Source organism: Sinocyclocheilus grahami, unplaced genomic scaffold (genome assembly GCF_001515645.1).
Source record: "Sinocyclocheilus grahami isolate Dianchi unplaced genomic scaffold, SAMN03320097.WGS_v1.1 scaffold118.1, whole genome shotgun sequence".
Classification (NCBI taxonomy): domain Eukaryota; kingdom Metazoa; phylum Chordata; class Actinopteri; order Cypriniformes; family Cyprinidae; genus Sinocyclocheilus; species Sinocyclocheilus grahami.
The window spans coordinates 1,103,340-1,118,725 of record NW_015505297.1 but is presented as its reverse complement, the minus strand read 5'-3'; the positions used below and the strand labels follow the sequence as shown (position 1 = coordinate 1,118,725).

Genomic DNA, 15,386 nt, shown 5'->3' with positions numbered 1-15,386 from the left:
AAAAATAAATGTTTGAATATTGAAGATATTAATTATTTGCAATATATTCAAAGTGTTACCCAGCCTTAGTTCTCTTACAGTAAGTAGAGCTTGATAAATCTCAACGCATCTCATCTAATTTCTCTTCTCATTTATTTTTCCTCTGTTGTACCTAATTAATAGTATTAATGGTATTAATAGAAGTAGTGAAAAGGGATTATGTTTGGTGACATTATAATATGTCTGATAAACTTCTTTAATGTCGTCTTTTAACTCATCGTTGATAAATGGATAACTCGGAAGCTTACTTTATGGTCCAGATGCTTTTGTGTTGTGATAAATGGAAAGCCTGAGGTTTTGTTTCCACACTTCCAAGAGCCATTAAAGTTTCTCAGCGTTTCTCCATGAATTTCTCAGGCAGTGGATTTAAGGGTTTGAGAAGCACGAGAGGCATGTGGCTTTGCTCATCATTGCGATGGGAAGCAGCTTTATTCTTCCTGCTAGAGGAAAAGCTGAATGAACAGACAAGGGTTTGAGGGGAAATCCAATATCGATTGGTTTGGAAATATATCAGAGGGGTGTGACATTTTTAAGAGTCCCCTCATCCTAGTACGGGGTTGTCAGTCAGAAGTTCCACTCTATAGGAAATCAATCCCGTGCTTTAGACCTGTGAGTATTTACCGTTTGCCACCCTGCCTGCGGGGTCCTAATTAATATGATCTTCTTCTTGTATGTTTAACTGCTCATAACTGGTGCTGTTGTTTGATGATGGGCCTTTTAAAACGAATATTGCCCTGTGCCCTCCAGGGGATGGATGCATTTATATCCTGTTCAGCACTGTTTGTGGTTTTTAAAAACAACAACATATATGAGTATGCAATAACATATTTTAAATTTACAGATGAGTTTACGCCAGGGGTGTCCAAACTCGGTCCTGGAGGGCCATTGTCCTGCAGAGTTTAGCACCAACTTGCCTCAACACACCTGCCTGGAAGTTTCTATGCTTAGTAAGAGCTTGATTAGCTGGTTCAGGTGTGTTTAATTAGGGTTGGAGCTAAACTCTGCAGGACACCGGCCCTCCAGGACCGAGTTTGGACAGCCCTGGTTTACGCTCTTCTTTATTGCTTGACGTCCTTTTCCAGAGGTATTCATATAACCTTACACCCTGTTTAATATTTCAGTCAGCCTCATGATTTATTGATAGTTACTCAAGTCACTCAAAAGAACCGCAATTATTGAGAGGCATGAAATGCATTTTCTGGCTGCCCAATGAGCGCAAGATCTCGTCAAAATCTAATTATAAAATTGCATCCCTCTTATAGCTGTGTTCAAGGGCTCCATTCCGGCCCCTCTCTCAAAAAAAAAAGATAATTGATAGCCAAGTGGAATCCCATTATCTTTGAGGGAATATGGACGCATGTGTTCTAAGCCTTTATTTTCGGAGGTCACTCTTGGGTCCATTGTGTGAATGAGTATGTACCTTTATAATGGATGGAGATCCATGTAATGCCTTTGTAAATGAGTGGAGGGGTTGTTGTTTTTTCTGCCTGGTGGCTGATGGATGAATTCGATTTGCTCTTAAAGGAGCATCACGCTGGTGAGGTCTGTAAAATTAGGCAGGGCGAGTTTATGCAGTTCACCTGCTGTTGTTTCTCACTGAAACCAGTGAAAATGTGGCAGTACAAATATACAGTGGAGCGCTTATATGTTGTATCTACAATACCGTTCCAAAGTTTGGGGTCGGTATGTTTTTTATAAAGAAGTTAATCTAAGCAGGGATACATTAAATTGATCAAAAGTGACAGTAAAGACATTTACAATCTTACAAAAGATTTCTATATCAAATGAATTCTTTTGAACTCTTTTGAACTTTCTATTCATCAAAGTATATTGAAAACAAATGGATCACGGTTTCGACAAAATTCAGCAAGTCAGGATTTTATAATGATTTCTGAAGGATCATGTGACACTGAAGAATCATGTGACACTGAAGACTGGAGTAATGAAGCTGAAAATTCATCTTTGCATCACAGGAATAAATGAAATTTTAAAATATATTCAAATAGAAAACTGTTCTTTTAAATTGTAAAAAATATTTCAAAATATTACTGTTTTTACTATATTTTTTTATTTAAAAAATGCAGCCTTGGTGAGCATTAAAAAAAAAAATACATTATATATTGCCAACACTAAATTTTAGTATGTACATATTTTTTATTATTTTGATTTTTTTTTAAATAATGGTAGAAATATTAGACTTGTTTTAGTAATTAAATTTAAATATTTTGTATTCATTTTACATGATCATCATTTTGTTTAAATTTTTTTAACCATACAGCTTTATGTTAAATGATAATTAATGTACTTGCAGTTTTTGTTTCTTCTTCTTGGATTCTTGGACCCCACTGTATATGTTTCATACATTTATTGCAAAACCTCAAGCTTTGACCCGTCATGCCTTTGATCTACGTTAGCCAAGATCAAGTCTTTGTGACTCTGCATTTGTTATCAAGGTCCATATAAAAAAACCTTCAAAATCATAAATATTTCCAACAGTGTGTGATCCGTGTGTCTCCAGGCATTTGGCTCCATAATTACTGTTGTCTTTGCCTTTATAAAGATGCTCATGGCAGGTCTGGCACAAAAGGTTCAGGCCTAATCCGTCTCTCCGTTTCCCCACACATATGAACAATTGATCCCAATAGTCATATAAAGTAGTAAACATTAATAACTTAACAATTCGCTGTCAGTTCTGAGCAGAATGGGCATTACAGTGGAATAACAGCACGAGCGGTGGCACTTTTAATATCTCTGAGTGTGTCTTCTGCTTTCATACCAAAACCCACAGAATGCAATTACTGGATTTGGGAAGTGATCTCATTTTGCAGAGTGACATAAAGGAAACTCAAGGAAGCTCACTACATTTCATTTCTCTATTTCTCTCTCTCTCTCACACATGTGTTCTCTCTCTCCATCTCTCTCCAGGCTGGAGAATATTAAACCTGAAGAAAGTGATGTGGTAAGCCTTCCTCACTGGAGAATTTCATCTCCGATTGTTCTGTGTACCCTTTTTGTCCGACTGTCATAAATGAAAACACAACCTCAGGAAAGGCTTGTTTTGATGCTTATTCTGATGAAAGATTTCTTAATTTTCTGTGCATCTATTGCGCATGAACATAAATGATACCTTAAATCATGCCTCTATTGACAGTGGTTTGCTAATAATTGATTGACATAACATCTCAAGTTGCTGTTTCTTTCATCAAAAATAGCAAATAAGTGGTTACTGGCATCTATGTTTCTTGTACACAAGTAGTGAGATGCCAAAATGTTGCTGTAGTTACCAGTATGCCATCCATTACAAATTCAGGAGTAATTCCAACTGCATTTAACCGTTTAAAGCCTCATCATCATTGTACTGCATTGCATACAGAGCTTTGACCATTAAACCAAGTATTGAAATATCATTGTACTCAGACATACTATTAAGATATATAGAGTGACAGCTGATATTTATATGCATTTAATGCAAGTAGTCTGCAGTACTCATTTATAAAGATGTCATTGATTTACAAGCAATCAGAATTTCATCATACTGTTTGGCCATATACATATCTGCAACTGCACTAAATTGCATATTTGCTCATTTTGGGCCTCTGAATAAAATTAAGGTGTGGCAATGTCAGTGTCGGAACAATTAAAATAAATTAATAGTTATTCAATCTTAAAGGAATAGGTCACCCAAAAATTTTAATTGGCTGAAAATGTACTCACCCTCAGGCCATCCAAGATGTAGATGAGTTTATTTCTTCATGGAGAAATTTACAATTTTTTTTGCAACATCACTTGCTCACCAGTGAATGGGTGCCGTCAGAAAACAAGTAATCCACACCACTCCAGTCCAACACTTAATGCCTTGTGAAGTGAAAAGCTGCATGTTTGTAAGAATCAAATCCATCATTAAAGGGATAGTTCACCCAAAAATGAACATTTGATGTTTATCTGCTTACCCCCAGGGCATCCAAGATGTAGGTGACTTTGTTTCTTCAGTAGAACACAAACGAAGATTTTTTAACTCAAACCGTTGCAGTCTGTCAGTCTTATAGTGGAGGTGAATGGGAATCACGGCTCGAACAGTTCGGACATTGCAGTGAATCAGAGGTAAAAAACGATATAAATACTGTTCAGTTTCTTGCACAGACTGATCGTTTCGTGTCTTTACACATCAGTTTACCATCACGAGCCGCAGGGTTTAATGTGGTTTTGTTTGTGTATGTTTTTTTGACTCTCAAAGCCGTGATTCCCATTCACTTACATTATAAGACTGACAGACTGCAACGGTTTGAGTTAAAAATCTTCGTTTGTGTTCTACTGAAGAAACAAAGTCACCTACATTTTGGATGCCCTGGGGGTAAGCAGATAAACATCACATTTAAATTTTTGGGTGAACTATCCCTTTAAGGCATTTTAGTTTTGGCCAAAATGCCAGTCCATAATCACGCTTCCTCCAGTGAAAAAGTCCATCCCCTGTTGTCCACTCACATCAAAATCCACCCACATATTTGTTAAGAACTCTTTTGGACTCTTTTTTTCTTGTAAACAGTGCTTGGTCTGTGCATATTTCTCTCCTGATTCAGACGAGACAACTTTTTCACTGGAAAAAGCAATATTATGGATAGAGAACTCATATTTTAGTCGTCAGCAATGGTTTGAATTTAAAAACATCTCATTCAAATGATGTAATGCTAAATTCCTCCAAATCTGTTCTGATGAAGAAACTCATTTACTAATTTTAGGGAGAGTAAATTGTCATCTCTGTGTGAACTATTCCTTTAATATGTGTTTAACTGATATTTGAAATGGCATTTAACATTTTGTGCCTGATATGAGTTGTGATGCCATTTGTATGTTTTGGTCAGGACCTGGAGGAGTTGTTGAACAGGGTTAACAGTGCAGACTCTGCCCTCGCTATCGAGCAGAGTGGGGCAGCCATCATCGAACAGATCCAGAGGGCCAGAGAGCGTCGCTCCCAGATCACCTCAGAGGAGATGAAAGCCGTCATAGAGGAGAGAGATGCTGCTTTAACCAGGGTACAAACCTATGGCACACACTCTTTCTCCGCTAAGGGTCAATCCTAACACGCACCAGCCCTAAACACTCCGTTCACAGTGGTTGTGTGCCAAGCCAGAAACCTTTACACTATAGAAAAAAAAAATCAAATATGACTCTCTAAATATTGACTATCTCTCCTCCTGCGTTTTAACTCCTAAACTTTGAGGAATAGAAAGTTAAAAAGAGCAGCATTTATTTGGATCAGAAATCTTGTGTAACATTATAAATGTCTTTACAGCCACTTTTAATAAATTTAATGCATCCTTGCTGAATTAATAAGTCCTTAATGAATTAATAAAATAAAAAAATTTAACCTTATGACTGGCTTTGTGGTCCAGGGTCACATATGTTATTATAGATATGCTATTATAGGCCATTTAATTTGTCTAAATAATATGTTCAAAGAATGTAAAAGGACTTGTTTTATTTAAAAAATAAAATAAAATTAGGGAACACCAAAATGTTTTGTGAAAAAATTGATTAATTGAGAACTTATGGTTAATTTTTGCTCTGTTCATAGTGTAAATGTATCACTCAGAGTCTTCCGATTGACTGAGTCCTTTATTGGAGGTTGGCCAGATTCATAAAAGGAACCCTGTCGTGCACACAAATTCAGCTGGAAAGCCAACCATGACAACCTGTGTCAACCTCTCTGATATGAACAGAAGGCCAGGTGTCAGTCTTCTAACTCCGCCCAAAGTCCACCAGCACATCACTGCCAAATGCTGCCCTGCGTTTTCATTGGGGCCAAAAACCTGAATCTGTGGGGCAATTTCAGAAGTAAGTTGCAAACCCCACGCCAAATCCCTCAGAGACGGGAATGGGTCCTCTCTCTATCCTCAAGGATATCTCCCTCCCCTGCCGTTCCTCCCATCTCTCTCCTCATCTCGTAGGGATTAGAGCCCGACTGCAGGCAGAGGGCCGCCACATCCCTTTGGCCTGCCGGAATATGAAAAGCTGGATAAGTGCTGGAGGAAATAAATCTTATTCTCACTTCCATCCTCTCCTCACGGTTAACGCGGCGAATAAGATCCGCTTCGTTATGTCCCTGCGCCGGGTGCTTATCGAATTTCTCTTGATCTTGATAGAGTGCTGATTGTTAAAGTGAGAGAGGAAATGAAGTCGCATCTCGTGGTGAATTAAGGTTGGCTTGAGGTAATCTGCTGATTTTTTTTTTACGCTCGTAGAACGTGTCACGTGGTTCAGACCTCTCATTCATGCTCTTGTGTTGTTGTGCTTTTTAATATGGATTAAAAAGTGAAAATAGATTAATATGTCTGTTCCTACGCCCCATTTCGCCCCAACTGCAGCTATTTTTGGTGCGCTAACGGCCTTTTGCGTCACCGCAGAGGTGCATTCTGATTAAAATACGTTTCCCTCTAAAAGACATCTGCTGCCCGAGAACCATAACTCAGGCTGACACTAAAGAGGAGCTGTGTGTTTTGTCTGGACGGCGGTGGTATTATTTTAGTCTGCAGAGGAAAGAGACAGGAGTGGGGTCGGTGGCTGAGAGGCTTGTTTGCACGGGCGCTACTCTTTGAGACGGCTGAATGTTGAAACATTGGGACTTGTCAGGCCGCGAGGATGGTTTACATTCCTGGTAAGTGTCCATCGATCCTGGAATGTGCACATGGAGAGGAGCACATATGGACTGGTAGAAAACAAGCCCGCTTACAATAATACCCACCAAAGAGCTGGTCATGTCAGTGTGTGTTTAAAGCGCCTGTTTGTCTGTCTGACAGCCGGCCAGAGAGTCTCGTACTGTATGGGAAAATGAGGATAGGCTTTGTGAATAAGGAATTATGTATAGGCACTTGTGGTATTGATTAAAAGTACTACTTGGTTATATTTGAATGTAGTGAAACGATTTGCATCATTTTGTGTTTATACTAGTTTTAGTATTTATAATACTTGAGCGACTGACACTGGCAGTTTACCCTGAAGCATGTAAAACCACTTTGTCTTATGCCACTTTTGGAAAAATGCATTATTATATATTATAAATTTCACATTTACATGGTTATATTTTGCTTTGATTTAATATTCATTTAGGTACATTTAGTTGAGCCATTGTTTACACAGTTTACCTCAAAAGACATGTAGTTTAATTTGTTGGAAAAATTAAGAATTTAGTCATTCTCAATAATTTACATGATTGTAAATATTTATTTTACTTATTTATTTATTTTATTTGGGTTGATTTTTACTCATTTAATAATTTTTTTATTATTCTTTTTTTATATATAAATTTGCTTTGGCATGTAATTAATTGTACCTATATAACATTACTGTTAGTACAATTAGTGGGAAAATTAAGTTAAGTTAAAAAAATTTAAATACATGAATACTACTTAGTTACTGAAATGGTTTAAACTACTTGTCTTTCCCCTCTGTGGACGTTCCACAGCACTCTATTGAATTTCGTGCATATTTTTCTTCATAAAAGACAGTGATTTTATTTTTGAACTATACCACAAATGAGTCTGACCCTCCAGGGATCACAGACACAAACGGTGAGTAATATCAGTAAGTGTGTGCTGAGGTTCTTACAGTAAATATAGTAATAACTGAGAATGTAGGTTTATACCCTGCAGAGATTTCACCTCTCTTAGAACTGACTTACATACACATGATTTTTCCATGTGGCAGTGCAACTGGTTTTCACAGGGTTCCTGAGCCAACTTTAATGCAAATATTATTTAAACGCTTTCAAAAAAGTTAAAAGATAATCATATTTGTCCACCAGTGATTTGCAGTTTAAATTATTCTGTCAATATAATATCCCCCACACTTCAAAAAGAAAAAACAATTATATTCCATAAGATTGTAAGAGTAATATCCAACCAGTTGTTTTAAAATGTAAATATAATAAACTATAATGCATGGTGGAAATTTCTGAGAAACATCTGTCCCACTGTACAGAACCAGTGCATTGAATGTGACCTAATAGGATCATTTAACATCATTTTGGCTTGTTTAGTTAATGCAAAAGCAACCAAGTGTCAAAGCAAGTGTCTTTTAGCTGGTCTAATCACCTGGGTAAATTCTGATTTAATGCAGTCAAGTGATCCCGTTTCTCTCTCTCTCTTCCCCAGTGCAAGCGTCTGGAACAAGAGCTGCTTCGTGTGAAAGAGCCGTGCCATAATTCTGCAAACAGCACCCGCCACCTGGCCACACAAAACAATTGGGAACGAGCGAGCAAGGTAAAACACACACACACACACACACACCTCCCACGTGGGAAGAAGCCTCTGGAAATTAATGTCATGAGCCCTCGGGTTAGCCTGCGCTAGCTTTCACCGAATACACGAAACACGCCAGGGTGTTTGCCAACAACACCATTCTCGAATCCGACCTTCACCGTACGTGCAGTCCTGGCCCCCTTTTCAGCCCGTCATTACGCTCTCCACTGTATCATTCATTAACTTCTATTTGCTCTCTCCTGCTCTTGTTTTCCAGCGATTTGCAGCGATAGACTGGTGGCCCCGGGTGTCTGTTTGACAGGGTTTTAGGATGACACAGGCTGGTCAGTGTGCTGCGATGCCTCGCCGCGGGTCTGTCAGGGAGACGCAGGGCAAACATGAGCCTATTTGATTTGCTGTATTTATCTGATGCAGCCAGAGCCCTTGAGTTTAATGCAGTGCTGTAAAAGGGCCGTCATTAGATAGAGCTGAGTAAACATGCGCTGAGAGAGACTGGGGCGAGCAGGGGTGCTGAGTCAGGGCCATTCCCCGAACTTTAACACAATTACTAGCCTGCATCTTAAGCGAATATAACTTCATTTGATGTCATCATCCACTTAACCACTTAAGATGTCAGAGTGGAGGTTGAGCTTGTGTTATTGTTAGTGTGGTGACAGTTTTTATTTGATTTAACTTGATTACTTAACGTGTGTATTTTTCCTTTCGATGTACAGTTTTATTCATTGCATATGTACATATGAGTGCAATGGCAGTTAAATTATTATTCTTTAATAGTATATTATTAATAGTAATAACAAAAAGTTAGACAATTTAATAAATAATCTATAATAAATATTTTATTTATTTTACAGGATTATAAGAACAACAAGAAAAAGTTAATATTAGATAATTTAATAAATAATAAATCCAAAGAAAATATTTTATTTTATTATTATTTATTTACTTTACTTAAATGATGGTGATGATGATGATTATTATTTAATAAATCAATAATAAATCAAAATAAAGTATTTTCTTATTTATTTATTTTATGTAATTTATTTAATAAAGATAATTTAATAAATTAAAATTTAGTAATAATATAAATTATTTTATTATAAATTTTGCTTAATTATTTTATTATTACTGATTTATTTTACTTAAATTATTATTATTATTATTATTGAAATGTTAATTTATTAAAGGGGTCATATGATGCTGCTGAAAAGAACATTATTTTGTGTATTTGGTGTAATGAAATGTGTTTATGTGGTTCAAGGTTCAAAAAACACATTATTTTCCACATACTGTACATTATTGTTTCTCCTCTATGCCCTGCCTTTCTGAAACGTGTCGATTTTTACAAAGCTCGTCGGTATGAAAAGCGAGGTATGCTTTGATTGGCCAGCTATCCAGTGCGTTGTGATTGGCCGAATACCTCAAGCGTGTGACGGAAATGTTATGCCCCTCACCATATTGTGATGCCGTGTCCAGGCCGGAGCGATGAGACAAAAACATTAAAACCCATTATAAACGAGGCATTTGTTGCATCCAGTGGGGACATAATTACTGATTATAAAGACTTACTGTCTTTTTATGCGTTGCATCATGCCACGTAAACATAAAACCATGTCTGCATTTGTGATCGGAGAAAGCGAGTTGCAAATCCTTTAAATGAAAACGTACTTACAGTCTGTGAGTCAGAACAGCTGGCATTGTAGTCTACTCTACCAGGATCAGGAAACAGTCCTCCATAAAATGTGCTGCACACTTGTGAATATTGGGGTTGAACTGTTCTGGAACAGTGTTGTAAATACAACTTAACCACTGATTTCTAGTCGTGTCCTCTTTTGGAAGGCCAAACAAAGTAGTTTCGCTTTCACAGCATCACACACGGCGGGCTAGAGTGAGCAGCGGCCGGCGGATTCGATGAAGGAGCAGCCTGCGGGCTTACGGCAACCACATGTGATGACCCCGGGCTGGACTCCACTTCGTCCACGGTGAAAGCCAATCCGGCGATCCACAGCGCAAAGTTGATGTATTTCCTCAGCGACCAGCACGGATCAGCTCCAGGCATGACAAAGCGGATATCGTCCTCTTTTGGAAAACCAAACAAAGTAGTTTCGCTTTCACAACGAAACACACAGCGCCTTCACGACATGGCGGCAGGGACAACAACAATACTACAGCGAGAATAAAAGTTACGCCTTCTTTCTTTGCGTGAACATTTGGGCGACGTTATGCAAATCTTCCCACATCGTGACGTAGGTATGTGGGGGCGTGTTAGAACGAGCCGTTTTAGGTAGGCGTGGTTGACTCTTAACTTTTATAAAGAATATCTCTTTGAATTTGAGACTTTAGTCTTTGCAACTTTACAAATCTTCTTTATGCACAAGAGCTTGTAACACTTCAATGAAAAAGGAAAAAAAGGCCTGTAATTACTTGTTTTGATGGTGTAGCCATATGATAAACATTTGCTGTCAGATTCACAGTTTATGAAACGAACCAATGGTGAAGGGCAAAACTGATCATAACAATATTCCAGTTTTGTGATGTCACAGATTTTATGATTAACAAATAGATGCCGGTTTGTTTGTATTTAGTCGTGAAGATTTGGATTGTGGTCTGAAACTGCTGGGATGCAACTGTGCCACATGGCAACCATTACTGGTGTATATGAAATAATTATTTATAATCTGATAAAAAGGTCCAGTCTGTCTCCAGGCAAAGCTTTCTGAAGATTTAAAAAAAATTATATTTCACATTTAAGATGGTTCGGCTGATGGCTTATTAAGAAATATATTAAATTTTGTTATTAATGTAGCACTTGGTTTTTCTATAAATCCCCTTAATTATAGATTGACTCCTGGGATTACAGAGTGGGGTTTTTAATTTAAAACGAAATGGGAACAGCTGTCGTAAAATTAGTCAACAGTGCCAGGAACATATCCACAAAACAATTTAAAAATGAACAGGACTTCCACTTATCGATTGACATTTTACTTTAAAGAAAGCCGGAGAAAATCTGCAGGGTGAAAAAAAGAGTTGAGTTTAAGATGATGAGCAAAGACTTCTCCTCAGATCTTTATATTTAGCTTTTAGCTCACACTAACTTTCAGGGATTTCATTTGGATGATTAATTTCAAGGTATTTAATCGCCACACTCTTTAGGGATAGAGAACGTTAAGCAGTGCTCTTTTTTTATATGGAAATAATGATCAAAGATAGGCCAGTTTTTTTTCTTTTCTCTTTTCAATTAAGATGGAAATTAGGGGTGTATTTAGTGTTTGTTGTCATTTCATCATCATTTTTCACCAGAACAGCAAAGCACCTGCAAATAATTTTTTGGCTCGTGACTTTTGTCAGTTGATAGCACCCAGGGCTATTCCTTGTCTCATCTCTTCGGTCCATCTCATTTCCACCTCGGCACATGTAAAAGAACCTGTTCAACAACCATCTCAGAGCCGTCACACTAAATTTATCTTGCAGCTTTATTGTGGGTCAGGTTTTGCTATCTTTGTGGCCACCAGTTGCCCACAGTAAAAGATGACCTACAATAAAAAATGGGCCAAATAATGTCCAATTGAAATCTAAAATGTCTAGAATGTGTATCGAAGGGTGTGCTTGTGTTTTAAGGTGCAATAATTATCAGGCACGCATTTAATCTGTGTGCATCCTTACCCCTTTCATGTTCATTTTTAACTATTTAGCTAATTTGACTACAATTTCAGCACTATTTAACACATTTTCCAATGTTTAAATCTTTTCTATAGGATTGCTCGGATTTTCCCCTCCAAATTAGACACAGACAATGCAAAATAATCTGCCACTTTCATCTGAGATCTTAAATTTAAAACAATATGTTTACTGGAATTCCTGACTATAATTTAAAGTGTGTGTGTGTGTGTTAGCAAGAAAGCAGCTTTGTTGGGACCAATTTTAGGTAATTTTATGAAAATAAAAGAGAAACCTTTTTGGGAATGTCTTGACAAAAAACAAGATTCATTAAGGGACAAAAATGGCCAAAAAATTGTTAATTGTTACATTCTGTAAAGATTAGAATTAGCTTACATGTACATGAATCTGTAATATGTTAATGCTAGTTTGTCGGCAGGTTTTAGTTTGAAGCGCGCGAGTCCCTCTAAATGCTGAGTGGGGGATGTGGACGAGAGCTTTGCCCTCGCTCTGAACCACCTGTGTTTGCTCTGCAGCTTTTCCCTCTGCATTAAAAGCAGTGAAGTGATCTCACACGCCTGCTCCTGCCCCCATCACTCTCTAGGCCTAGACCTCACCTTTAACTCTTGATTTCATCTGCTCTGACCCTCATGGATCATTAAATGTGGATAATATTATCTTGATGGGGTTTTGTTTGTTGCCTCTTTGCTGTCAGTTTCCCCCAAAATGCCACTTCTGTTTAAATTGAAAATACTGAAATTATTCTGTGGAACACAAAAGTAGAAGCCAAAGCTTTCAAATCTCATTTGCACTTGTGTGCTTTCAAACCTGCCACATTTAATATCAGAGAATTAATACCAACATCTTTTTTTTGGAATGTTTGAAATTGAATGAACTAACTTGAAACATAGCAAACTAGTTATATGGACTACTTTTATGATAATTTTATGGTGCTTTTTTTTTTACTTTGATAGTCCCTGTTCACTATATGTGACCCTGGACCACAAAACCAGTCTTAAGTCACTGGGGTATATTTGTAGTAATAGCCAAAAATACATTGTATGGGTCAAAATTATAGATTTTTCTTTTATGACAAACATCATTAGGATATTAAGTAAAGATCATGTTCCATGAAGATATTTTGTAAATTTCCTACTGTAAATATATTAAAACTTAATTTTTGATTAGTAATATGCATTGCTAAGAACTTCATTTGGACAACTTTAAAGGCGATTTTCTCAATATTTAGACTTTTTTGCACACTCGGATTCCAGATTTTCAAATAGTTGTATCTCGGCCAAATATTGTTCTATCCTAACAAACCATACATCAATGGAAAACTTATTTATTCAGCTTTTTTCCCCCTTTTTGACCCTTATGACTGGTTTTGTGGTCCAGTGTCACATATAATTTTGTCCTATAGAAAAGAACGAAATGGTGCCATTTGCTTAAAATGAATCACTGAATCTAATAACACATATATTTAACTATTCAAAATGTATTTTGGTCAATCTCAGGTGACTTTATTGCATTTTTTACAAGGTTTCTAAGTGGAAAATTAGTGCATTTTTCTCAGTCCTGTTGCCTGTAGTCTTTTAAAAAGCAAGTTTAAAAGCATGTCAAGTAATTCCTTTTTTTCCTCTTAAGAAATTGTTTATTTTAAAGAAATGGTTGGTTACATGTTCAAATAGTTGATATTTGTGACTAAAAATAATTATATTTGCATTCAAGCTGTATTTTCCTAGAAACCACAAAGTTCAAACCTGCCACATTTAATACCAGAGAATTAATACCAACATCTTTTTTTTGGAATGTTTGAAATTGAATGAACTAACTTGAAACATAGCAAACTAGTTATATGGACTACTTTTATGATAATTTTATGGTGCTTTTTTTTTACTTTGATAGTCCCTGTTCACTATATGTGACCCTGGACCACAAAACCAGTCTTAAGTCACTGGGGTATATTTGTAGTAATAGCCAAAAATACATTGTATGGGTCAAAATTATAGATTTTTCTTTTATGACAAACATCATTAGGATATTAAGTAAAGATCATGTTCCATGAAGATATTTTGTAAATTTCCTACTGTAAATATATTAAAACTTAATTTTTGATTAGTAATATGCATTGCTAAGAACTTCATTTGGACAACTTTAAAGGCGATTTTCTCAATATTTAGACTTTTTTGCACACTCAGATTCCAGATTTTCAAATAGTTGTATCTCGGCCAAATATTGTTCTATCCTAACAAACCATACATCAATGGAAAACTTATTTATTCAGCTTTTTTCCCCCTTTTTGACCCTTATGACTGGTTTTGTGGTCCAGTGTCACATATAATTTTGTCCTATAGAAAAGAACGAAATGGTGCCATTTGCTTAAAATGAATCACTGAATCTAATAACACATATATTTAACTATTCAAAATGTATTTTGGTCAATCTCAGGTGACTTTATTGCATTTTTTACAAGGTTTCTAAGTGGAAAATTAGTGCATTTTTCTCAGTCCTGTTGCCTGTAGTCTTTTAAAAAGCAAGTTTAAAAGCATGTCAAGTAATTCCTTTTTTTCCTCTTAAGAAATTGTTTATTTTAAAGAAATGGTTGGTTACATGTTCAAATAGTTGATATTTGTGACTAAAAATAATTATATTTGCATTCAAGCTGTATTTTCCTAGAAACCACAAAGCCATTTTTTTTCTTTTAAAGTAGACCCAAACCTCAAGCTTGTCAATTTATTTCTTTATTTTATTTTATTTCTTTATTTTTTTCCTTGCATGTCTGATTTTTATTTTATTTTTTTATAAACAATTGGATAAATGATGGAGTAAACATAATAAAAGGAATTATTTTGCTGAATATTTTTTGTGTTCCACAGATGAAAGAAATTCATAAAGTTTTGGAATGACATGGGGGTGAATAAATTGACAGAATTTACATTTCTGGGTGAACTGTTCTTTTAGCTGATTCTCTGTTTTATTTCTGAGCTGGAGCCTAACAGCACGCATGCTGTAGACACATTGAGCCCTGGTGCTCAGGCATTTGAATCTGACCTGCATCATATCCTGGTTTCATTCCCCCTAAAATAAATGATAGTGGGTCCTCATAAAGATTGCATAAAAACACCTTTTTTTAGAGCGTGCAATTCTTTGCAGATGTCTCAGTTGTTTAGGAGAAGGTGTGAGTCTTCCTGGTGTTTTAAAGCCAGGTGCATCAGCTGTTACGAGAAAGATTTATGAGTGTGTTCTGCGGAGGAGGGCTCTCATGTATTTGGGCTCTTTGTTGTCAGACGAGGATGCGAGACTTTTGTCTCTGTCCTGTCGAACTGAATATGTTTGATCAGACATCATCAGGTGACACAGGCTCGGAAATAGAGAAGGGTGCGTGTATTTCACAGGATTAGTCCTTACGATAAAGTGGCTGTTGAGTCCAGTTCA

At 36.6% G+C, this 15,386-nt stretch overlaps 1 protein-coding gene across 1 annotated transcript in view; it reads left to right on the top strand.

The window, feature by feature from the left end:
- Positions 1–15,386, top strand: part of LOC107589664 (mirror-image polydactyly gene 1 protein-like) — a 67,202-nt gene that overhangs the window by 33,302 nt on the left and 18,514 nt on the right. Inside the window, exons 9-11 of the mRNA XM_016278166.1 lie at positions 2,965–2,998; positions 4,899–5,069; positions 8,187–8,294. Of these exons, the coding sequence (XP_016133652.1) occupies positions 2,965–2,998; positions 4,899–5,069; positions 8,187–8,294 (313 nt within the window). The remainder of the gene's footprint in view (positions 1–2,964; positions 2,999–4,898; positions 5,070–8,186; positions 8,295–15,386) is intronic.